The following is a 26,661-nucleotide window of genomic DNA, read 5'->3' as shown; positions in this document are numbered from 1 at the left end:
AAAAACTCTAACGATCACATGACTATGGATTGCGTTTAGTGCCTAGTACTCCTAGGGTATTTTGGTTTACCATATCCATTTATTAACTTGTCACAGAGTCAACACCTAAAAACATGCTGGGCAAAATGAGGCCCTTGTACCTTTAACCTTTTCTTTGTAGTTTTGTGCATGTCTGTGCTCAGGTTTGTATGACCTGCAGAAGACATAAGAGGAGAATGTAAAGATTCCTGTGCTATCACTCTTCACATTTTCCTCGGATACAGGGTCCCTCACTGAGCCTGAAGCTTGTAGATTTGACTAGGCAAGCTGGCTTGTCAGCTCCTGGTAACTACCTGTCTCCCACCCAGAAATTCTGGGGACAAGGTCACAAGCGACCGGAAATTAACATTTGCAAGTGGTTGCTGGGGATTGGAATTCAAGTCCTCATGTTTGTACAGCAAGTTGTCTTATCCACCAAGCCATATACCCAGAAATTGTCACCCTAATTTATAAAAGGCTTGACTTGCTATGCTGTTTACTGAATCTGTTAAGTTCCCAAGCAGAGAATATGTTGTGCGCATTCTTCATTCTCTTGATTAATGTTGATTAGAAAAGGACAGTTGATGTTAAACTGTGCGTGTACCTCTAAGAAGATTTTGGGCTTAAAACCTTTAAGTTCCAACCATGTCTGAGGTGGTTCTGTTCTTCCAGGTACCATTTTGCTTCAAAACAAACAGGCATAGGCTCTGGGTTCATAAGTCCTGAGGACATTAGGATCAACTGTGAGGCCCTGGAAGAGGTGAACACAAAGAGGGCAAGGTCTGGTTTGCAGAAGAGACATGCAGAGAGCTCTAGAAACCCAGTTGAGGGAGAGAGTAGTCTACTTAGAGGCAATGGCGTGGGAGGTGGTATTTGAAGTAGTCCATCAAGGCTTTTTTTTTGATGGACAGAGGAAAAGAAGAATCAGAGCAAAATCACCAAGAAACAGAGAAAAATGAGCTGTTTAGAGGCCAGGTGGCAATCTGGGTAGCAGGAAAGGTGTGAGTGGATGAAGCAGTGTTCTCAAGTGATTCCCACAGAATCTTAGCAAGAGGCTCCATACAGAGTCACACCTTAACTTCTGTCCCCAGCCAAAATCTTGTGCATAATTCCAGACCACGCTTGTTATGGACACATGAAATGTGGTGAGTCTTGAACGACAGGTGCGCTTTCCCTCCTGAACCCTATGTCAGATGTTGTCCCATTCTCTCATTGAGTACCTAAGCTAGCAGAAACACAGTGCAGTCGCCCTGAGACCCTAGGAATTGTCTGTGCCCCCCTTCCTCATCGGGCACTGACTCTCCATCCTCACCCCTGTGTTTCATCTCACTGCTACCTCCACCCCTCACACTCTGAGGGTTTTCCACTGGTCCTCTTCTGTCCTTGCTTCCTCTAGTCCTTTTCTATACTCCTGTGCTATATTTACACAGTGCTTAACACCTGCCAAGGGTATTTTCTATAAGGAAAAGCCTCCAAGTGCCTACTGTGTGGCTAAACCCACACTGGCTCTGGCCCTGAATGCATTTCTGACAGTTTCTTGTTATTCACACCCACGGTTTTAATCATCCTGAAATAGAATTAGGCACTCCTCAAGAGTACCCACTGCACTTCCACCTCCTTCTGCATCTGTGCTCTCACTGCCCCTTGGGATGTCGTCACACGAACACTCAGTGCACTGTGATAATGAGCTACCTGTCTCTCTCCTCCCACTGGACCCCCAGCTCTAATGGAAGAGGGACAAATTTCTCTGCATCGCCGGGCCTTCTGCCATCACAAACCTAGCATGGCACATAACTGGCATACTTGTAGCCTCTCTCTAAATTTGAATCTCTGATAGACATGTGTAGTTGATCATGACATTCATTCTTCTATGACCCCCAAATGCTTCTCAGTCCTGGCTACCTTCAGCAACTGGCTGTGTCTGTCAAGCTATTACCATAGGACTTTTTCATATTAGAAGTGTGACATATTAGTAGATGTAGAGAAGTTGGCACTCTGCAAGTAGCTGTTGGTATAACCAAACTCATCAGATGTCCCCACACTTTGTGTGAATATCTAAGATTAAAATAAGTGACTTTTTTTATAGAAAGAACTTTGCTGTTCCAAAGGATAAGCAAAACACTCTAGGATATGCATAAAATGACAGGATCTATGTAAATTTTAATTTTCATGGTAGAATTAGATAACTTTAATTCCAAGACCTCAGAAAACTTAGAAACTTGTGGAACTTCATGCTAATACAAAGCAGCATGAATAAAAACTAGGCATTTGACCCCTGTAACATTCCCATTCTTTACAGTTTCCTTTTACCAGTCTTCTCAGAGACAGGTAAGACACAGGCCTGCACTTCTAGGGGTTACTGGTCAAGTAAGACAGACAGACTTAGAGGCTAACCTACCCAGAGTCCTCTAAGGAATACAAAGCCATGTTGGGCTCACAAATAAGTGGTCATGACTATCTATGGTATGGATAACTGGGATGAAAAGAGGCCACAGTGATAGCAGTCTGTTTAGTGTTGACTTTGGAAGCAGTAGACGAGTTTGTCCCCAGAAGCCTTTTTTTTTTTTTTTTTTTTTTAAGAAAGTCATATATTTTTGCTGTGCTTACATTCCCAGCCCTGAGGAGTGGAGAAGGGCAGATCCCTAGGGCTTGTTCATCAGCCAGCCGAGCCTACCCAGCAAGCTCCAGGCCAAAGAGACCCTGTCTCAAAAATTAGGTGAACAGTGCCTTAGGAATAAGAGCTGAGCTTGTCCCCTGACCTGCACATGGATGCCACACAAATGTACCTGTACACAGACACACGCCACACATACACACACACACACACACACACACACACACATTTCCTAGGGCTGGTGAACTTGAGACTTTACAAAACATTAAGGGTGTGACAGTCAACAGCTCAAAGAGGAGGAGCATTCTTAGCAGACAAAACTACTGAATGTGTAAAAAAAAAAAAAAAAAAAAAAAAAAAAAAAAACACTTAGTGAATCTGAACCGAGAACCAAGGAAAGTGATTTCTACTTCTGGTCTGGGCTCCATAGTATGTTTCTCCTCAAAGTAAGTGAGATGTACGCTTGTGGCACAGGATGAAAATCAGTAGAGACACGGCAATCATAAAGACCTCCTAACAAACCTGAAGGAACGATGCACCATCCAGAGAGGGTAGAGAGGTTTGTTCGTGGCCTCCATGTGCCACTGCTCTGGAGAGCCGTTAGGATGGACAGACATCACTATGGACAGGTTTACCAGGATTGTAACAAAATACTGTACTTTCTTCTTCCAGATGAAAGGCTGCATAAAGGTGTTGAAGGAGCAGGCCCCAGACAGTGTGGAAGGGCTGCTGAATGCTCTCAGGTGAGCCTCTCTCTGGGTTAGGTTGATAGATCAGGGGCCCTCTCAGACCATTGCGGATGTGGATGCTGTTGAGGGCCAAGGGTCTGAGCACCAGTCTACCAGTCTCTTAGCCCTTCACTTGTTTTGACACAATTCATCTTCTTAGCACTGCTGGGAGGTCAGCATCATTTTTATCATCCACTTTCTACAGATGGGAAAAATTGAGGTATTTTTTTTTTTGTTTTGTTTTCAAGCCAGGGTTTCACTCTGTAGCCCTGACCATGCTGGAACTTGCTCTGTAGTCTTAGCTGGCCTTGAACTCAGGGATCTGCCTGACTCTGCCTCCTGAGTGTTAGAATTAAAGGTGTGAGCCACCATACCTGACTATGTGAGCTCAAATAACTTTTCAATGCCATGTAGTAAAGGGCCATGTTAAGACTATTCCTGGGCCTGGGTGGCTCCACAGGGCTTAGGTGAGGTTCTTGGCCATGGCGCTCTGTTAGTAGTGGAGTCTCCTAAAAATGAGAGTATCTAGTTCTCATGTCTGTCTTCACCCTGGCTGCATGGGAAGGAGAAGAGGGGAGTTTCCAGGCACTGGGGTGTCAGGCCAAGTAAATTAAGCCCCTGCCCTGGAAGCCCAAGCATCTCCCGTGTGTGTGTGTGTGTGTGTGTGTGTGTGTGTGTGTGTGTGCTTGGTCCCAGCTCCCCAAGGGGCTCCCATGCAGCTGCCAGAACTGAGAACCTGTTATTCACTGCTGGATGCCTGAGCATTTAGCCAGCTGTAGCTTGTTTCCACCCCCTTAGGCATCTTTCACTTTTCCCAAGGATACATTTGCTTAATCCACTTCAGGGAGGAGATTGTTATTTTTAACCGTGCTACATTCAAAGGAATTTGCTGAACTACACAGAGCATCCCTATGCAGGATTTCAATCAGGAAGATTTAAGGACCCTGATGTCTTAGCCTTTCAATCCCGTCAGTTCCCTGCAATGCAGTACATGCAGTAAAATGAGTAAGTCTGAGAGAAATGAGGTAGAACTCATTTCTGCATGGAATGCTCTACCTCTATTGCTTTGTCGCATGCAACCATTGCAAACCATAGACCCAAGGCTGATCATCAACGGATGAAAAAACTAGTAGTCTCAAGACACCAAAGTTACTGTTTTTCTGAGTTTCCAACATCTTTGAGAATATGTGTATTATTACCATAAGAGCCTCCTCCTAGGTTTTCCCCAAAGAAGACTGTAAGCATGCCAGGCTGGCCTTTTATATTTATTAAGAAGACTTTAGCTTCTGAATTTCTGGAACTTTCCAGTTTCATTCTAGCTGCCAAAACATCCTGGAGATCAGGGCATTGTGTCAAACCATGAATCCCATCCCTGTGTGGGAATTTGTATTTCCTGGAGACACATGATGAAGTGGGAAGAGTGTAGGCTTTCCAGGCAGCCAGACATAGGCTCAAGTCAAAAGTCACAGATTGTTCACAAATCAAAACCATCTGCTGCACGATTCAGAGTGGGCCACTGAATGTTTTTGACCCTCGGCTTTCTCACCTGTGAAATCAAGTACTTCCCTCATTTGAAGAGTTATTTGTGACTGGAATGGGATCTTACACAGAGCCCTTGTTTTGTTGTAGGTCAGTTTTTTTTTTTTTCACATTCCTTTGCACACAAGAGTCAGTAATGAATGAGACCTTTTTTTTTTTTTAAGATTGTACCTTTGTTCTTGTACCTCCATTTGTGACCCCTGGTGGTGGCAATGGGGATAAGCACAGCCCCTATACTAGACAGTTATCAACATTTAAATTTTAGAATACCATATGAATTCTGTAACTCAGCTTGGTTAGCCTCAATGGACAAGATGCTGAACTAAGTGCTGTGAACTCTGTCTCTTTGAAAATGAGATCAGTTTTGTCTCTTCTGTGTAATCCTTTAATGAGGTTTTAAAAAAAGACTTGTTTAGTGATTACCACACACAAAAATATCAAATATCATGGCTGCCTAAGAAGCTTGGCATTGTGGTGTGTGCCTGTTAATCTTAGCAGGAGGGAGGCTGAGACAGGAGGATTGCCATGTGTTTGAGGCTAACATGGGTTATGGGGTGAGGGCAAGGTCAACCTGGAATATAGAGCAAAACCCCAGTCAAAGTCAAATAAAAAATAAACTTGCAGAGACTATATGGGATAAACACCAAAAGATAGGTCTTTGTGTAAAGAAAGGAGCCTGTGTTTCTTATTTACAAATTTCAGTTGGGCGAGCCCTGACATCCAACTCTCTTTCCCCATTCAGGTTCACTACAAAGCACTTGAATGATGAATCAACTTCCAAACAGATTCGAGCAATGCTTCAGTAGAGCCCTGCTCGGAGAAGAGGATCTGTGTGCTGACCTCAGAAGATGTATATGTTTACATAATTTAATACAGATTGATGTTAATACTTGTGTATTTACATAACCATTTCCTTCTTGTCACTGAAATATATGGACCTTAATTTGTATCTTAGCTGATTGAACCCAGCAGAGCATAAATTGACTTGAGAGCCTTACCTTTGATGTCTGACATGAAACTCCTTTCTCCAAAAGGCCAAATTTGGAAACATGGCTGTTGGCTGCTGGAGTCCTGTAATGATGCCTGTAACAATCAGAAATTCTTAATAGCTTGTGGTATTGTTTTAATTCTAGATGTATTATCTCTCTGGGAGTATAGTTGATAGAAACAAAAAATACTTGATTTCCTGTGTCGGCTCAGATACAAGAAACAGACACATCTGTTACCCCGACAAAGAGGAGAGGGAGAGAGAGAGAGAGAGAGAGAGAGAGGAATCCAAGATAAGAAAACTGCATGAGGAGAGTGGAGCACACGTGTTCTGAGTTCAGCACACCCCTCTCTGCCTTCCGCCTGCAAACCCCACGTGCAGCTTTTCTGTATGCACGTGTTTTATTAATCTGAATATTCACCTTCTGTCTCCGATTGTGTCGCTTTTGTTCCCTTTTAGTTTTTGAAAGAGGAAAATGGCCTGTGTGTTAATCAGCTAATGAGGAGGCAATGGAATAGATAGAGGGTTTCTTGCAGGAGGACTGAGGAAAGTAGCTATCTTAAGAGTATTTGAGAGAGAGTTGGCATTAGGACAGTAATATCTGTATCCCTGTGCCTGCAGGGACAGATAAATGGGTCTGGTTGTGAGATCACAAATAAGACCACTCACCTCCCCAGGAGTCTGCAGAGTTTTAGGTACTCCACCCCTCCTGATAAGGAAGCCCCCCCTTCTCTATCAAAATGGACTGTTCTTATCAGAACTGAGAGCAAAAGCACTTTGCTAATTACTGGAAAACTGGAGGAATTTTGAGAGAAGAAACCTATGCTGATTACCTGATGTCAACCCCCACCAGTCTGAGTACTCTGGCAAATTCACTTTTAGTCTCACATTCCTCAAATATAAAATATAGAGTCTTGGGGCTGAAGAGATGGCTTAGTTATCAAGAGTACTTGTTGCTGTTGTGGAAGACCTGGGTTCGATTCCTAGCACCTACATGGTGGCTCACAAAACTCTCCGTTACTCCAGTTCCAGGGCACATGATACCCTCTTCTGATCTCTGTGGACACCAGGCATGCACATAGTGGAATTACATACAGGCAGGAGAAACACTTATACACATAAAATAAAATAAAATAAAATAAAATAAAATAAAATAAAATAAAATAAAATAAAATAAAATAAAATAAATATTTTTAAGAGTCCTGGCAGGCTAGTAGGAGCCACCCAACCAACCTTCCTTGCTGCATAAATTCCAGAGTATTGTTGCACTCATCATGATGATTATCATTATCACTAGTCCTGCAGTCATTCTGCTTATAGGTTAGAGCTGAGTTAGGTTGGAATCTTGGTATCTATTCTGACCTGGAAAGATACGGGCATACAAGATGACTCCTACATAGGACTAGATCCCGCGGCATTACCCACCTAACTCTGTACTCTTTCCTCTTTGCCATGTGACCTATTACTATGTAAGGCAGAGCGTATGGACCCTTGTAGAGAAATCCCGAGTCTAGCCTGTGTTATTGCTTGCATATCTTTGATAGAAGGAGAGAATTTTCCAGACAACTGATGAATGATAATCCTGGAAGACAGCTCTAGAATGATCAGGATGTGGCATCATTTGGTTTGCAACATTCCAAGAAAAGTGCTGTGAAATATCAACATTTCCAGACTGGGGTGGCCATCCAACATTCCTTTCAGTCCTCCAACAAAGAGGTTAGTGGTTTATTTCAACAAAGAAACGCAGACAAATGGGAGAGCCAGTTTCCCAGTTTATATGTCAGTGTAGTCAACAGATCGGGGAAAGGCCTTGTCCCTTCGAGCTTTCCTAAAAGAGTAAGTACAGCCACTTGACTGATACAGGCATTCTCAACAGGACAGAATTATACCAGATGGCTTCTGTGACCTTGTCAAGCCTAGGAATTCCAAAATTCAGAGAAAGCCAGAAAATGTAATCATGCGGGGGTGAGACATTCTCCAATGTTGAGTGTTAGGGATGGTCTTTTTGGCAACCATAGGCAATGATTAGTTGGGCAACTCTCAAGCCTACAAGAGCAGAGATGCACAATATTTATAAGCATTTGTCCATTTGCCCTTTCCTCAGCAGAGGAGATTAAGATTTCAAAGAAGGGACTGTCCAGTTTCTATTGGGCTCTTAGACACAGACCTGAGCCATGAACCCAAGCCACGTATCTACACCATAGCTGCCTCTCAACTGGCTACATAAGAAAACATTAGGAATTATCTGTCAGATTATATATAAATAGTTGAGGACGTTTGTAACTTTTAGTTAGACTTTCTATTCAGTGGGACCAAATGTGTGTATGGGTGCTGTCAGTCTGCTTCAGTCTAGCCAGTCCATTGTCTCCAAGATGAGACTCCACAGGACTCGGATTTTGAGAAGCCTCAGGTCATCGGGGAGGGGGGGGGACAGGCTGAGTGTCTGTGATCACTAACAGGGAATGGGCCTTGAGTCCACTCCAGAACTGTTGTGGGAGACCAATTGTCTTAACAGACTGTCCACTGGGCATCAGGAATCCTCAAACAATTTGGTTTTTTTTCTTTCTCTTTTCTCTTTTTCTTTGTTTTTTGTTTGTTTGTTTGTTTTTTTGTTTTGTTTTGTTTTTGTGCTGCATGCACATGTATCCAACACTCATAGGTAATTTGGAGGAAAAGTACTAGCGAAAGTGTCATTGTTAACAATACTTCATAATTGATGTCTCATAGTTTTCAAAAAAAAAGTGTTTTATATGACTCAGATATTTAATTTGAAGCAAGAAAGAAGGAAAAAAATGATGTTTCCCAGATATATTGCTACTTTGGCATGGTAATTCCTGTCATGTTCACCTAGGCTTTCATAGCAAAAGTTTGGTGGAAATAGATATTTTTACTTGTGATGACACAATAGAGCCAGAATGTTAGATAACAACTATGAAGAAGCTGTTGGGTGTCTTTTAATATTTAGTTAGTATGTTCCTCATCAACATACACATATATTCTTAGTTATTACCATTTTGCCAAACATGAATGGCAAGCCTAAGTTTTTGAAACATCATCACAATTAAGTCCAAATGTCATACTTCTTCAAGAGCAAGATAAAGCCTACACAATCTAGAGATCCAGTTGCAATAGAGTTCAGGCTTCTTATTCAGTCTTATAGCCTAGGCATCTCTCAAGTGGTCTAGATATTAATAACTAACACGGGGACTTTATCTTTGCCAGCCCCAACCTTCAGAACTCCATTGTCATAGTACACCTGTAAAGATGGTTGCACATTAGAAGGGGCTTTGAAGCAGTTGTATGTTGTTTGCTGAAGTCATTGTATTTTTTTTTTTTTTGCCTGCATTGCCTCTTTTTGTACAGAACTTTTGAGTGTGAAATGAAAATTAAAGTTTGGTACATACATAATTTAAAATCATGCTTTTGTATGATGCAAGGGTGAAATGGGTGGTACAGCATGGAAGTCTGCTCATCCTGCTGGGAGGAAATTACGTCATGCCAGCTGCTCTTCTTTCCTCCCTTCATGGTTTCTTTCAACATGGCAAGTAATTCCCCAAGGGGCCTGCTTTTGGATTCACTGGTCTCATATCCATTTCAACAAGAACCTTCATTATTTTTTTAAGAAAAGAAGAGGAAGAGAATCAAGACTGGTACTTAGAGATATAGCAAAGCTGCTTGCCCAAGGATGCTAAGAAACTCCAGCAAATGCTCTTTCACTCCTTTGAATGCAGTAGCATTTCAGAATTTGGCCAAAATGGGTGGGAGAAAAAAAACTCCTCTGTATAAATTCATTTTTTTCCACACAACAGAAGCAATAAAATGGTTCTTTTAACTCTTTGGCACTGACACTTTCCCAGAGGGTCACTCTTAATTTCTGCACTTCTAAAGCCAGAGACCTAATTGCATGTGTGCTCAATGATTTGAATATCCAAGAGGGACCTTCCATGACAGCCTTTCCTGTGGAAAGGTTGATTTGGGGCATGAAAGAAGCAGAGATGACTACTTTTCTGTAAATTGATAAATGGTTAAATCATAAACGGGCAAAGGCTGGGGAAAAAAAGCTAAACAAGAGAGAAGGTTTGGGGGTATATGAATGTGTATATATGTGTGTGTTTGTCTGCTTCAATAAGTTCTGAGACTCAGGGGGTGCAGGGAATAAAGTATATGTGAGCCTGTTAAGACCAATACAGCTAAATAATGTTAGTGAACTTATTTGAACTGTATTCATTAGATACATTGATCCCATGCCCAAGTCCAGGTGGAAACCAGTAAAGAGTCCCACTCATCTGGCACAGTAAACAGAGGGCTAGCACACTGCATCTCCCCACAGTTGATCTTCAGAAGTGAGACCTATTCCTTCCTGGTTACATTCAGTCTGGAGAGGCTGTTTTTCCCTGCTGTGGACCTTCTCCTGCCTCCTCATTCCCAGCGATCTGGAAATGCAGCAATTCCTGGAAATGGGTTCTGTAAAATGCCTCCTCCAGACACTGTCCTTTGAAATTATGCTGTGTAGGATTCTAGATAAATCTCAGAATTTAAGACTCAGTTTCTTAAGTGGACCGTTCTCAAAACCCCATGAGGTGTTTTATCTGCAAACCTCATGCTTCTGGATGCCTCTTCCTCTCTACCTCCCTTTTCTGGTCACTTTTAGGTTCTCCTTATTTGCCCCACAACTGGTTTTGTTTCACAGAGAGGGACACACTTCATTGACCACTCTGCAGCTGCTAATGGTGTCAGTGGTCTGATTTGAGGAATAAAAGGCATAGTAGCCTCCTTCAACCTTGAAGTTCTCTCTAAAATAAGCATGCAAGTACTTGGGGGAGGCTATTGTGCTGTCCTCCAAATAACAGTACACTTGGGGAAAAATGTGTCTTCCTTTTGTTTGAGAAAAGTCCTCCAACAAGCATAGGAAAAGGTATGTGGCTGGTGGTATTATATGTAAACTGATATGCAGAGAATGAAACATGGAAGGTGATTGGACTCTCGGCAGAACCAGGTATTTGCTATCTCTGATGACAAAGACACTTTACTCCCATGATGACATCAGGCACACCGTCTTTCTTTCTGTGTGTTTGAAATCTGCCTGATAACCAAGGGCTAGTCTTTCTTTCATTATCTCCGTGGAGCTTTCCATGAATATCTCCCCCATCCCTACAGCATGCTAAAAATTCTCTTCAGCCTTTAACTTATTTTCTACTAGAAATTTTCTACTACTGCACAGTATTTGGAAATGTGTGTTTTCTTTGTTCACAGAATCTTGAGTTCCTGGGGGCGAGAACAGGCATCTCACCCAGCTGAGTTTCATATAGGCCACTGGCAAATAGAAGCTTCCTGCCAAGGCTAAACTCCAGGGTCCTGAAACATAGGTGTGCTGAAATTAAATTTTGAAAATTAGTTTGTCCAGATTAGTGGCCATTCACAGACTGTTCCCTTGGGCAGTCAATTTTATTTCTGCAAGAAATATTTACTTACCATCAGTATATTTTATAGAGATCTTGAATCTTATGGCTAATCTGCCAAGAACCCTAATAAGGAAGCAGGAGAATCTTGATCATACATCATATCAGCTAGACCTGGCACTGCAGGCAGCCAGTGCACTAAGCAGGTGCAGGTGGCATTTTGTTTTGTCTCAGACAAGGGTGTACTTTGGTGAGAATGCTGAGTTTGGCACAACCAGAAGATCAAATAGCAACAAGCCAACTCAGTACAAAGTAGATTTTTTTTACTTGACACAATCTAGAGTCATCTGGGGAAAGTCTCAATGATGGAGTATCTACATGGAGTTGGCCTGTGCCTGTATGTATGAAGGATTATCTTGATTAGGTTAATTTACTTAAGAAGTCCCAGCCCACTGTGAGTGGTGCCATTCCCTAGGCAGGGCATCCTGATTGTATGAGAGTGGAGAAGTGGAGGTGAGCACAAGCAAATACACATGCACTTATGCATTTCTCCCCGTTTTTGACTATGGGTGTGATGCAAATAACTACTTTCAGCCCTTACCACGTTGACTTCCACATACAAAGGACTATAACATGTAATTGTGAGCTAAAGTAAACCTGTTCCTTCCTAAGCTGCTTTCTATTCAGGTATTTTATCACAACAACAAAGAAATTGAAACTAGGACAGTCAGTAGCTGCAGAACTTGGTTCAGCACCTTGGATAGCATAGCATGCAATTTCTAAGAATGCATGGAATCTGTAATTGCCAAGCCTTGTTGGCTGTTTCGAATTTGTCTCTGGAATTTTGAACACTAAGGATTTGTAACTTCCAGTGCTATACCCACTGGGTAACTTCCAACTCATTTTTCTTCCTCTTGGGACTTCTCAGCACTATGTAAATAGGATAGGAAGCAGTTGGGACATGCCCAAGAATCATGCTGGCTTTTCATATTTATGGTGTGTTGAAATAAGGCAAACTTATAAGATAGCTTTTTCTCCTTCCCTCCTCTTCCTTCTTTCTTTCTTTCTTTTCTTTCTTTTTTTTTCTTTCTTTATCTGTTGGGACAAAGTCTCCCTGTGCAGTCTAGAATTTCTATGAATCTCAGGCTAGCCTCAAAATCATGAGTCTCCATGATTTTGCTCAGCCAAATTCTGTACAGCACAAATATTCATTCTTAAGCCCCATACTTTTTATGAATTATGATCACAAAGCACAACATGTATGCTTTCAAAGAGTTTCAAAACATACCAACTTCTCCTCAGTCTGTTTTACTAACTCCAAACTTTCTAACCTCTCCCCAGCTCACCAGGCCACACTACCCCTCCTCTAGAGTCTTCTGAACACATAAGATAACTTACTTCATGGTGGTATATATTTCATAATATTTGTGTCTTTAGCATATTTCCTGAAATACGTTGTTACAGATATTCATTGGCATTCTGCAGGGAATGAATGATAATTTCAAAATACTTACTATACAAAATTAAAGACATTACTTTATTTACCTATTAATTTTGTTACAAGACTTTTTCTATATATTATGAATTTCCACAAATAATTGGCAGCAATTCTCAAATGCATCTGTCTATAAAATTCTTTCATATTTCACAGATCATCATTAATTTCTCACAATCACTGAGAAAGCAAGCCCAGGACCTTGAGACTCAAGGCCTTCCAATAGACAAACCATCTAAAGCGCCTTAGTTCTTTCATTTCATTCACCACGTGTCAAAGATGCTATTCCCCTCTCCTATGCTATACAACCATTCTCAGTTTTCTACCGTGTGTTCTATTTTCCTTGTCATATGCTATGTCGAGGCCTGGTCATCTTGAGGATATTGCTCAGTCTTTCCATAAGCAAAGTTGGGTACACTTTCCTGTTTTTTCCCATTACCCTTCCCTCCCCTTTCCTTCCCTTCCTCCCTCCCCTTTCCTCCTTCTTTTCCTTTCTGCTATATATGGAGACTTAAAGCCACGACATGATATATATTGTCTTAGTTAGGGCCACTATTACTGTGATGAAATACCACAACCAAAGCAACTTGGGGAAGAAAGGGTTTGTTTGGCTTACACTTCCAGATCATAGTCCACCACTGGAGGAAGTCAGGACAGGAACTCAAACAGGGCTGGAACCTGAATGCAGGAGCTGATGCAGAGGCCATGGAGGAGTGCTGCTTACTTGCTTACATGCTCCACATGTCTTGCTCAGCCTGCTTTTTTATAGAACCTAAGACTGCAAGCCCAAGGATGGCACCACTTCATGTATAGTTTGTAATAGTTGTCAAGGCACTGAGGATCCAACAAAAATAATATTTAAAAACATGCTAAAATATTGAAAGTAAAAAATTTAAAGGTGTGTATTACGGGAAACAGTTCTTTTTAATTTTTTGAACCTATTTTCCATACATTATTTCAATCACACTTTTTTTTTCTTTATACTCCAAGTCATGAATCTCACATGATCTGTGTCAGCCTGGGGCCAGATTCAAGATGTGTTTTCAGAAGAGTGGGTGGAAATCACAAGTCATTCTCCCGGCCATTCAGAACCGCTGGCCCATTATAACTCCTACCATGTATTTGGATCTTTTTATCTCTAGTTTCTTACATAAATTTCCCAGGATGCATAAGATGTCAACTGAACATTCTAACAGAAACATTTATTCATGACATTCAAGCTAAAGTCTCATATGAGGATAATTATTCAATGACACCTTTAAACAACAGAAGAATGAGGATTCCAAACACAAATTAGGATAGCTGAATTCCTCTGGACGACCAAATCTACGTGTAGGAATGGGGAAGCAATCATTAAATGCTGATAGTTCTCTGGACCAGGCTGAGGGTCTCATGATGCCAAAACTGATGACTTCCACAACCCTAATATGTCACAGCACCCCACTTCAGTTAATCATGCTCATATGACATGGAGATACATTTGGCAGGTGGACCGGCATTTCAACCACCTTAGAAGGTAGAGGTTGTCCACAATAAGGGAACAAGAAGAGAAATGTAATCACTTTGATAGGGAAGGGTATCTGCTTTCTTTTCTTTTCTTTTAAGATTTATTTATTTATTATATATACAGTGTTCTGCCTGTGTGTGTGTGACTCATGCCAGAAGAGGGCATCAGATATCACTACAGATGGTTGTGAGCCACCATGTGTTTGTTGGGAATTGAACTCAGGACCTCTCGAAGAATAGCCAGTGCTCTTAACCATCTGAGACATCTTTTCAGCCCAGTGGTATCTGCTTTCACTATGGAAAGTGCTTATTTAGAGAAACGTTCCCAGCATTGGCTCATGAAACTCAGACATCTTCAAAGTCTCTGGGTCAAGTGGGGCTGGAAACTCAGCTTACGGGGTGGAGTGCATGCTGTGTGTAAGCATGAGGACTTGAGTTTGATCCCCAACACCCACATAAAAACTCAGACATAGTGGCACAAGCTCGTTATCCCAACACATGGGAGACAAAGACAGGTGGATTTCTAGGGCTCATTGGCTGAGCAGCCTAGTCCAGATAACAGCCCCAAGTCCCAGGGAGAAACCATGTCTCAGAAAAGCATAGTGATGGCTTCTGAGCGACAATACCTAAGGTTGACTTCTTGCTTCCGAATGAGTGAACATATGGATGACACAAATGCATGCTCTTCTGCCCACATAGGTTTGTCCAGGTGAACCCACACACACGTACACATACATGTGCACATGAACACATACATGTGCACATGAACGCATGCATGTACACATGCACACTTACACAAAAGAATGTCAAGAGCACCCTTAGCTACACAGAATGTTCTGCTAACCTGAGCTATAAACTCTAGCCTCCCCCTGCCCCCAAACAAAAGGGAAACAGTTTCTAAGTAGCCATGAGTATGGTGTTACTTGATTGAATGAAGTCAATAGAGAACTAGCCACAGCACCAAGGGAGCCATTGATAAAAACTCTCTTGAGGCTTCCCAGCGTAGAATATGTAGCTGTTTCCCATAATACACAAGTTTAAATTATCTTGTTTTCTTATTTGCTTATTTATTTTTATTTATTACAATTTATTCACTTTGTATCCCAGCTGTAGCCCCCTTCCTTGTCCCCTCCCAATCCCACTCTCCTTCCCTCTTCTCTTCCTATACCCCCCAAGTCCACTGATAGGGGAGGTCCTCCTTCCCTTCCATCTGATTGTAGTCTATCAGGTCTCATCAGCACTGGCTGCATTGTCTTCTTCTGTCGTCTGGTAAGGCTGCTCCCCCATCAGGGGGAGCTGATCAAAGAGCCAGCCACTGAGTTCATGTCAGAGACAGTCCCTGTTTCCATTACTAGAGAACCCACTTGGATACTGAGTTGCCATGGGCTACATCAGTGCAGAGGTTCTAAGTGATCTCCACGCATGGTCCTTGGTTGGAGTATCAGTCTCAGAAAAGACCACTGGACCCAGAGTTTTTGGTTCTGTTGCTCTCCTTGTGGAGCTCCTGTCCCCTTCAGGTGTTTCTATCTCCCCCTTTTTTCATAAGATTCCCTGCACTCTGCCCAAAGTTTGGCTATAAGTCTCAGCATCTGCGTTGATACCCTGCTGGGTAGAATTTTCCAGAGTCCCTCTGTGGTAGGCTCCCTTCCTTTTCACTGTTTTCTCCCTCTCCCAGTGTCTATTTTGGCATGTTATCAAATATTATTTTTGTTAGGTCTGTAAAATAGGAATTTTTTATCTTGTGAAAATAAGATCATGCCATAAATAATGTGTATGTTGGTTTTTCATGTAAAATACAAAATAAGCAGCTTTGAAAGCCAGTGTGTGTATACATATAGATATAGAGGGATGAAGCTAAGTGCAAACACACACACACACACACACACACACACACACACACACTACATGAAATTGGGAGGAGGTTCATGTTACTCATTTAACCATTTTAGTTCACTTCTCAAATGGATTTTTTTGAGATTAGTTGATACAAAATAAAGTAGACATATTTAAAGTGTCCGTGTTCGTTTTGACACATACAAATACGCACGTGCTGTGAGATGATTAGCACACTATATGTAACAGCCATATGCACTACCCCCGAGCTTCCTCAGTCCTTTGTAGCTCTTCTCCCTCCACACTCATCCCACCATCCCCAGCAGCATGGACGTGCGTGGTCGCTGTAGGTTTCTTTGTAGTGAACACGACCTTTATAAACAGAATTCTACGCTGTGAATCTCTTTTTGTCTGGCTGTGTTTAGTTCATCTGCTCGCTCTGGTATCAGCAACTTTTTTTTTCTGTATGACGATATGCCTCACTTATGGATGAGTAGTGTGGCTGGATTATGTGTTTTGATTTTCCAAGATGCTTTTAGACTATTTTCCAAAGGGATCAGCCCCATTTTCAACTTACACTAGCAGTGTATATGTACCTATAATTTCTTATTTAACAACTAGAAAATAACTATATTTATTTGACTGATAATTTCTTTTTATTCCACTTATTTATTTTGTGTTTATGTGCATTTTGGAGGTCAGAGGACTACTTATGGGAGCCATTTCTCTCCTTTTACCATCTCAATGGCCCTTGACTACTAAGTTATTTATATTTGACTTGAACTTGAAGGTAAATGACTCGTTGGGATTAAAGTAAGATGTTGAGAATTAATTAATTATAATTAATTAAATTAATAAGCAGCATTAGTGACTTCCTGGAAATGCAGCATCTTCTTTGCTATTAGCACAAATAATAGCACTCATCTGCTACATCAGCTTCCAATCTTGGTAGAGATGGCCACCCATAAGGGACACACCTGCAAATCTATGATGAGAAAAGGAAAATTGATTTCCTCATATTAGTTAACATACTCATCATTGCTTGTGGTTTGGTTTGGTTCAGTATAAATCATCATCACACAGTATTCTGGTTCTGAAAAAAACATTCCCAAAAGATTTTGGATAGTCTCATAACATGATAATAAACAGCATAAAATTAATTGTGATAAACAGAGAGCACATGCTCATAAAAAACAAAAAGTGGCACTGCGTTGAGTATATAAAGAACATCCAGAAATATCTAAGACAGATGATGGATTAATGCTGCTACTGGTAATTGGGGAATCTTGCATAATATAAGATGTTACAGATGGAAAGAATTATGAATATGAAAGGTCCCACTTTGACAGACTTTGCTGGTGTTTTTAATAAATATTCCATTCTCCCCTCAGACGGAGTGAAGGGGCTTGAGAAGCAGCCATGTGTGACTTAAACTACCTGCTATTAACTTCCCTCCTACCCTCAAGGTAGCCACATGCTTCTATCCACTGTAGATGTCTGTACACTCCTTTGTAGAGGGTGAAGTCTTGTGGTTGCAAGTGAAGATGGTAGACCCAAGACAAAGAAAGGAAGCGCTCAGAAAAGCATTTTTTTCTGCTTCCTCCCAAGCTCTGTCACCTGTGTATGCATCGTGAAGTCATCTTGCTCAATATAACTGAGTCATCTTGCTCAATACAAACTCATTAACGACAAGCTTTGGAAACCAGAAACTTCCCATGATCTGGGGAGCTATGAAATATGATTCTATGTGCCGATTGTTATGACAGAGATGAATACAAAGCCATGTGATAGGAAGGGTGGAAAACCTCACCTAGGGTCAGGTTGGGGCAAAGTCAAGGGATTTTCCCTGGTGTTGGCTGCTGGAGCTCAGATGTGGAGACAAGAGGGAGATCTTCCAATATTGAAGGATGAGAGGCAACTTTTACTTATGGAGGTGTCAGCATGGATAAAGGTGAGGAGGCATAACTCCCGCAGGGATAGCCTATAGATGGCACACTTAGTTCTGGGTTTTTTGAGGGGGGATGAGGAGACAATAAATGATGGGGACACGATCAGTGAGTGACACGAGTATGGGTAAGCACACTTACGCAGCACCTGCCAGGAGGTACACCCCGTAAATAAATTATGGGGATTAGATTTGCTTTGTGATCTCTTCTAACCCAAGATCTTCCCCGTGTGTACAGAGGAGAAAACTGAGGTACTGACATTTTCTCTTCTTGATCAAACTTTAGTTATGCTCCTGGATCCTCAGCCCAATGCGGTCTGGTGTTTAGATTGCTGTATTGTTCTATGCATCACTCAGTGTCAGCAAAAATCATGCAAACATAGTTTAATCAAAACTACCCTTGTCTAATCACAATTAGTAAGTAATCTTGGTCCCAGTTCTCCATCACTTGGGTGGTGTCAGATCACCCTGGCCTGTATTCAGCAAGAATGTGGTAGATTAGCTTAACCAGATCCTCTACCCACATTTTCTTTTCGTTATTTTGTGGAACTAACCCCGACTTACTCATCACTCTAAATCTTGCTTGTCCACGCTGTGTTATAACTATTTCTGTGCTGACTTGTATTTCTCTCCTTTGCCACCATATCTTATTGCAGTGGGCCTTGTATATCTTACAAGAAGGCTCTCCCCTTCTTCTGGAATAAAGTCTTACCATATTCAAAAAGTATTGCTGAGAATAGGTTTGTTCTCATTCTCTGGCTCAGTGGTTCTCAACTGTCCTAATTGCTGTAAATTTTTAATACAGTTCCTCATGTTGTAGAGATGCCCAATCAAAAACTTATTTTCCTTGTTACTTCATAACTGTAATTTTGCTACTTTTGTGAGTCGTCAATGTCTGATATGCAGGATATTTGATATGTAACCCATGTTGGGGTAGTGACACACACTTTAGAACCACTGTTCTAGATGCTCAGAGCTGTGAGTGACAGTTCTGAGATTCTAAAGGAGGCCCCGCTCCAGAGTGCCAGCTTTCAATCACTGTGCCAGGGAAGTGAATTGCCATGGTCAATTACCACATCTAGACTCTCTACACTTAACGTAGTTTATCTCAGTTACTGTTCAGATGGTGACTGTCAGTAGGCAACAGTATTCTATTCAATTGTAGATGAAGAAACTAAAGCACAGACAAGTTGGATACATTTCCCCAAAACACACAGCTGATAAAAGACAGATTGAGAATTTGGACTTTTATTTCCCTACTCAAGAGGAATGCATGCTTTTAAGAATTCTGCAGTGCTCCTGGCTAGGAAATGAATGCTGTGATCCTACAAGAGTCTTAAGTTCTCTAGCATGAAATTTCCAAGACTGAAGGCTATTACAGATACTAGAAACTGAAGGATGCAGAATGAAAGGAAACTGGTTTACTATTATCAGACTCTATCCAACCTCTCATGGGACTAGATGTGGCCCATTTCCTTGACTAGACTTTTCTGAACAGATCCCGAGCCTCTTGAAAACAGACCCATGGAGGCTGGACAGATGACTCAGCGAAGTGCCTGCCATGAAGGCATGAGGACCTGAGTTCAGCTCCTCCACACCCACATAGAAAACCAGGCACAGCATCCCTGGGAGAGGGGAACACAAATGGCTCCCAGGGACTCCCAGGCCATTCATCCTAGCCAAATCAGTGCCGTCCGTGTTCAGGTAGAGATTCTATCACTATTTATTTATTTGTTTGTTTATTTATTTATTTATTTAAGTGGTGAGCCATCAAAAAACAAAAAACCAGCAACAAAAATCACTGGCCATTAACCTCTGATATCCACAGCCATGCCACATATATGCACCCACACACACGTACTTATATGGGTGCACACCCACACAAATGTGCACATGTCACACACACAGACACACACACAAACACACAAAGAAACCAGCCACCCTGTATTGTGTATCTACATAGTCCTAGATATGTAATAAATGAGAAATAAGAATGTTCACTATCTCTCCACCTGGTAATTGTATAGCTCATACAGAGGGGTCTGTGAGCAGGAGATATGCCTGCCTATCACAGATAGTACAATGTAGACTCTTTCACAGGGCAAATGTTGTCTTGTGCTGTCCATAATGGGAGCCACCAAATACACGTGACTAAATTTGATAATATTAAGTAGCACTTTCCAGCTTTTCAGGCATGCCGGCCATTATGTAAATGTTCAGGAGTTGCATGGAACAGTGGCCAACACTAATAACATTTCCCCACAGCACAGAGTTCTCCTAGAGACGCCTTTATGTCCCAGAGGACTTGCCATGTCTATGTGAAAACCCAAGAGGAGCTTTCTGCAATATAGATGTTCATATTCTCTTCCAGGCCTATTGATGATTGAAGTTCCTTACAAGAAACCAAGGAGCATATACTTCCAATATGTGTTCATTTGTTTTATAAAAGCTGGCCTAAGATCCTAATGGTCAACTTTTTTTGTCTAAAAACCACTTTGTCGGAGCAAAATTGTATCTGAGACACCAGTGGACAGAATGAAGAAAACTGCAATGATGAAGTAGATAGATGAAAGACTAGATATCTGACCAAAAGCCTAGTCTCCACAGAAGACCCCAAAGCTAGCATCCTGGATTCTGGCAAACCCCTGAGTCAGAGGCTGCTGCAGCATCCCAGGCACTCTACAGTACTGAACCACTGAGCAATGTGAGAGCTGCTGATATGAAGATGGAGCTACTATATCACTCTCCACCAACCCCAAAGCGAACCCGGAAGTATGGCTTATATTATAGCAACAGATGTATACAAAGGTACAAAGCACATGCCTTGTGTAGCATGCCATGCTCCAACGATAATGACCATAGAGCTAGTGAGAAGTGATTAAGTTGGAGAGTTCCTCATTGTGCCTCCAGTTTGTTGGGTTCATTTCACTCATCCCCTGGTCTTCTCAACATGCTGGTTTGTGGCAGCTCCTGTAGACCTGAATAACCTTCAACTTGTATCTTTGAGCTTCATATATCAGGCTGTAAAAAGAAGAGACAGATTTCTGGGGTTGTGAAGAAATGTGAATGGAAGGTTGGGAAATGGTGACTTCAGTCAACCACTAGTGTTGGATAACTGCGTGCAAGAGTGATTCATCTAAATTGTGCAGACAACTATCAGACCAACTGAAATCCAGATATATCCATTGATATCAGGGACACATTCTGAGAATGCATCATTAGGTGATTTTGACGTAAGAACAACATAGCATATGCTTAGACAAACCTCCATGGCTTAGCGTCCCATAGACCTAGGTTCTACAGATCCCTGTCATACAATTTATAGCTGCTAGAACAGCACTATGCAAGGTATGACTGCAGACTTCCAAAATAATGGGAGATAAAGCAAAATCCTGGTCAAAACCATCTGGTTACACTAATTACCATGGCACACCACTACTATTGTTTGTTTATTGTGTCCCTCCTTCCTTCCTTCCTTTTTTCTTTTCTTTCCTTTTTTTTTTCTGGATTCCTGGTTCTAGTCCCTCTTCCTAGTAAAGCCAGAGTTGTTGCGCTCACCTGCATCAAGAGCTGGGCTGTAATTATATCTTAAATGAAGTAATGTGTCTATACTTATCTTGAAATCCGAGAGATATGACTACAAGGCAGTGACAGTGATGAAACAGGCATCAAACCATCCTCATTCCCACACCCCAGGCCCAGCCCAACACAGTCATTGTCAGCTACACAAGACAATCCATCCAAATCTGTCAGAGAGTATCTATGATGCCATCATCTCTTTAGAAAGATGTGACTTTTTTCCTCTAGGTATGCCTTGGTTGAGCACTGCAGTAGGTTATTAATGTAAGAAATGATGTCAATTGAGTATCACTCAGTATCTCGATTCTTTGTAGCTTTGATGATGCATGACGTATGTGTTATGTTAAATTTTGAGAGCATTGGAAAACTAGATAAATTAATGAATGAGTGAGTAAATGAGTAGATGAACAAGAATGCTATTCTTTATGTCACTCTTATTTGGAGATTTTCATTTGTAACAAGTATTTCTTTAATCTACAACAGTAACACATCATTTAACTGAGAAATTTTAATTAAGTAATGAAGACATCATGGGCCTTCTTAATCTTTTTATGTTCATGTTATGATAGGTCACTTGATGACAACTTTTATAGCTGTGATTAAATATTTGATGGATTTAGATAACTCACAAATAATAAGGGATATTTCATCTTTATTTTATCATCAGTGACATATCCAATTTAGCCTTGTGGCAGCTGCCCAGGCTTTGTGTGTCTTCTTTATCTCTTTTCACCTATCTGTACCAAAGGAAAAAAAGCTTACCATACTGGTATACAGAGATAGCATCAAAGGCAAAAGAAAGGACTTCGTTTCCACTCAGATGTGGAGTAATGCTACTCAAAGTGGCCACTACTCAGCTACATCACAACTTAACCAGCATAATCCAGTCTGACACATAATCAAAGAGACGAAGTAATTTTTTATGGCATTTATAGGGGACAGTCACCTCATTGATGTTTGTTCACTCCACTGATATGATAGGCTATTTCTAAAGGGACATTGGTTAATTAAATGACATTGATTTTTTTTTTTAAGAGAGCATATATTCAGACAAAGGATGTGTTGCTTTTACCTTACATTTGTTTGGTTCTAGGTCTGCCTTTCTGGTCTTCTGATTCATCTATCCAAGGAAGCACTAATTCACTCTGAATTCTCACCCCATGTTGCTGGTCATAGGGTCACCACTTTGGAAGAGCACTTCTCTGACCAGGGGGCATTTTGCATAGCTTGGGATCTGAAGAATCTAGAAGATAGAGTCATGCATTCTTCAGAACTAGATGGTACATCACACTGCGCAGAGCAAGTTCTTCCTCTTCTAGGAAATATGGCAAGCCCCCCTCCCCCCAAAAAAAAACCAGGAAAGTAATAGCCTGATGCTAAGCTAACTTTCTTGATAAAGCCCATGCCAAGAGGTGGCTATGTCTTATCAAAATAGTGTCATGGTGACTTTATTTCTTTGGCATGTGTGCTGGGGGTGTCTTAAGGAGCTAAGGCTCTTAAAGGGGATTGTCATTTCTATTTTAGCTGTCTCAGACAAGACTTAAGAGTTGACACAGAGGAGTTGAGTTAATGGGCAGCTGTTGTGATTCCATGTTTTCTGAGCCTTAATAATAATGTAAGGAAACACATAAACGTGTGGCTACCTGGGAGCAGAGTACAAGGAGCATGCTTGGTGAATTTCAGACAGAAATTCCCACCACCCTAGGATTATGAAGTTGTGCTTAACACATTGGAAGCTGGTGCCTTGTTGGGCTCTGGCTTATGTGGGGCATGTATCAAGCTCCCCAGACTCATGACCTATTTTCTTATTTCATCCTAAATCTGAAACCTACTACCCTTTGCCCATGCCATCCTTCCTAAAGCTAGACATCCTTCCAGCTCCAACCAACTCCCTTTCTTTCCATCCAATGAACATCTTCTCATTACTCCTGCTCTTAAGAACTCTCCTTTTAGCCCCAAGACTCTGGCTATCTATGATGATAAATTTCCCCCAGCTCTAAGCTTTTCTGGACTGTTTTGGATTTACTTTGTACAGATACCCATGTATTTTTCTCCCCCACCGAATCTGAGGTAGAAAGTGAAGAAATTCTTAGAATGTTCTCATTGGGAAAAATCAACCCTTCCTCCTAGCTCACAGTTCATAGGATGAGACAGGGCAGGTGCCAGATAACCCGGACACTTCAACTCTGATGGATGGTAATGAGCATCCATTTGACTGTATTATTAGGGGAAAGTCCATGAAATCCCTGTCATTAGTATATGTTTCTGTTGGCTTCTCATGGTCTTATCAATCCTTCTGGGCAGGCAGGGAGCTCTTTAAAACTAGATTGCTTTTTGTTATTGTTTTGTTTTGTTTATGGGTTTTTGTTGTTGTTGTTGTTTTGAGACTTGGTTTTTCTGTGTAGCCTTGGCTGTCCTAGTAGACCAGGCTGGCCTTAAACTCACAGAGATCCACCTGCCTCCCTGAGTACTGGGATCCCAGGTGTGCACCACTGCACCAGGCTCATATTGCTTTTTCTGCATTAGTCCCCTCTTACTCAATTATGAAAAGCTCCATCACATTAGATACTCTTTCCTTGGGAATCCATGTGAGAGGCATAACTTCACGGTCTATGTTGAATAAAAGGAACACACCGACACCTTATTCTCTGGCTTTCCTGTCACCAGTTTTTCAGTCCTGTCCCAGCCAAACTATTAGCACATGTCCAGGAACCCACTTCATTCGAACTTCTGACATGATGGGCAGGCAGAGACACTGCTCTGAGCAGTATCTACAGGAATAGTTCCCTCACCACAGTCTATCAGGATCCCTCCTGGATGAGAGGCGTGATGCTCAGCCATCCTCTCAAGAGTGGTTTCAGTGTAAGGTGAAGACACGCCAGTAAGATGGAACTGAATTTTCTCCTTCTTCATCAGTTGAGCATAAGAAATACCCCAGCAGAGCATGGTTATGGGTTGAGAGACAGAAGAGAACAAAGCAACAGAGCCTGTTTTAGAGTATGAGCCACCCAGTCACATAGCACACTTATGCTTTCTAGACCTGTGCATACCTTTTTCTTTTGTTGTTGTCAGCTTACTGCTGGGCATCATGCTGAGGCAGCGCTTAGCTGACAGTGGCAAGCTCAGACCTCATACTTACCTAACATTCCATGGATAAAGAAACCTGGTCTCTACCAGAAGCCAATAACAAACCAGGAGCATTTTTTTTTTAAAGAAAAATGACACACAGCAGAGAGTAAAGCCTTGCTCCAAGATTCTGCAGGACTGCTGTGATCTTGTGATAGGTGCTTTTTAGAAACTCCATGGAGCTTCTTTCTCATCCACACTAACACAGGCACAGTAGCAAACGCCTTTAATCCCAGTACAGAGGAGCCAGAGGCAATGGATCTCTGTGAGTTCAAGGTCAGCCTGGTCTACATAGAGAATTCCAGGACTACATGGCGAGACCTTCTCTCAACAAACAAACAAAAAATAAATAAAGTAAATATTCTTGAATTTGTATCATAAGAAAAAGGTGTTGGGGATTCTTTTTACTCTTATGTTAATTTGCTGGTGAGTCTGCAGTTTCCTACTTTCAATCTTACAGTATTATTAAGTATCATTAACCTTAGTGGGTATTTTCACATGCTCTATAGTAGTTAAAAACACTTTCTAAATTTTAAGGTGGTGGCCCATGACTTTTTATCACTTTTATCTCTACCCATTTGTTTTCACATGGACACTAAGTTGTCTCAAATACTTACTACTTTCTTATCACAAGATCTAATCAATACAGAGTCATCGGTATAATGGACTGGTAGAATGCTTGGCTGGATATCAAGTGACTTTGCAGACTGGAGAACAGACATAGCCTTGTCACAAAACTGTGACAGCATACCTTGGCCATGCTAAACAAAGGCCAGCTGGTGGCAATAGCTCTTGCAAGTTGCTATGGAGATAAAGAAATTATCTTTGTCAATAGTTTTGTATCATGTCCTAGGAGCTGTGTTGATTCACTGCAGGAACAATGCCACACGAGGAACAGTGACTGCAACTGCAGTCAACATCTGACTAAATTTACATAATGAGGCTGTTCTCCATCTGACTTCTATGGAGGTAACAGTGCCGAGTTAGATGGATGTGTGGGAGCTGAGAGTTTGGCTGAGTTGAATGAACATATGGTGGGTAACTCCTGCCCTCTCTCTTCAGGTCTTTAGGGGTGACATTAATCTCTGCAATTATGCAGCAATATTTCTCCTTTACTCTCTTGACATGTAGGGAAAGTTCTAGAAGTGCTACTTACCTGTCCCTACCAGAGTCATCCTCACGCCTTGGGATAGAGCACCAATGTCAACATTTTGCTAGACATCATTTTGTTTTTAAGTATTAGATTTATTTACTTTATGGGTTAGTACTTTGCCTTCATGTATATATGTGCACGTATGTATGTGCTTGGTGCCTGTGCAGGTCAGAATAGGGTCATCAGTCCCCTGGAACTGGAGTTAGTGATAGTTATGAACCACCAGGTAGGTACCAGAAATTGAACCTGGTCCTCCACAAGAACAACAAGTACTCTTAATAGCTGGACCACCTCACCAGTCCTTAGTTGCCAAATTTTAAATTCAAGAAGGAGGAGGAGGAGGAGGAGGAGGAGGAGGAGGAGGAGGAGGAGGAGGAGGAGGAGGAGGAGGGAATAACCAGTAGGAAGTTCCTGGACAAACTGAGCTTGGTGAAGGTCATACTTGAGCTGAGATCTCACCTGTCTCCTGCTCACTCTAAGCACCGTGGTAAATGAGAAAATACTGCAGCTATTGGAGAAGCTCATGAATCAGCATTAAGAGATGTTTAACACAGTAGTTCTCAATATGTGGGTCATGATGCATGTGGCGAATGAATGACCCTTTAACCACAGTGGTCGCCTAAGACTGTGGGGGGAAAGGATGTTTATATTACGATTCATAACGGTAGCAACAAAAATAAGTTTATGGTTGGGGGTCACCACAAAAAAAAAAACAGAAACAAAACCCATGTGATCTGG

At 41.6% G+C, this 26,661-nt stretch overlaps 1 protein-coding gene across 1 annotated transcript in view; it reads left to right on the top strand.

The window, feature by feature from the left end:
- The window catches only part of Cyria (CYFIP related Rac1 interactor A), a 105,683-nt gene extending 95,963 nt beyond the window's left edge, over positions 1–9,720 (top strand). Inside the window, exons 11-12 of the mRNA XM_055625679.1 lie at positions 3,305–3,375; positions 5,642–9,720. Coding sequence (XP_055481654.1) covers positions 3,305–3,375; positions 5,642–5,705 — 135 coding nt within the window. The 3' untranslated portion in view covers positions 5,706–9,720. The remainder of the gene's footprint in view (positions 1–3,304; positions 3,376–5,641) is intronic.
- The last annotated feature ends 16,941 nt before the right edge of the window (positions 9,721–26,661 follow it).

This window comes from Psammomys obesus, unplaced genomic scaffold (assembly GCF_907164565.1).
Source record: "Psammomys obesus unplaced genomic scaffold, mPsaObe1.curated_primary_1811, whole genome shotgun sequence".
Classification (NCBI taxonomy): Eukaryota; Metazoa; Chordata; class Mammalia; order Rodentia; family Muridae; genus Psammomys; species Psammomys obesus.
This window is presented reverse-complemented; position numbering and strand designations above follow the sequence as displayed.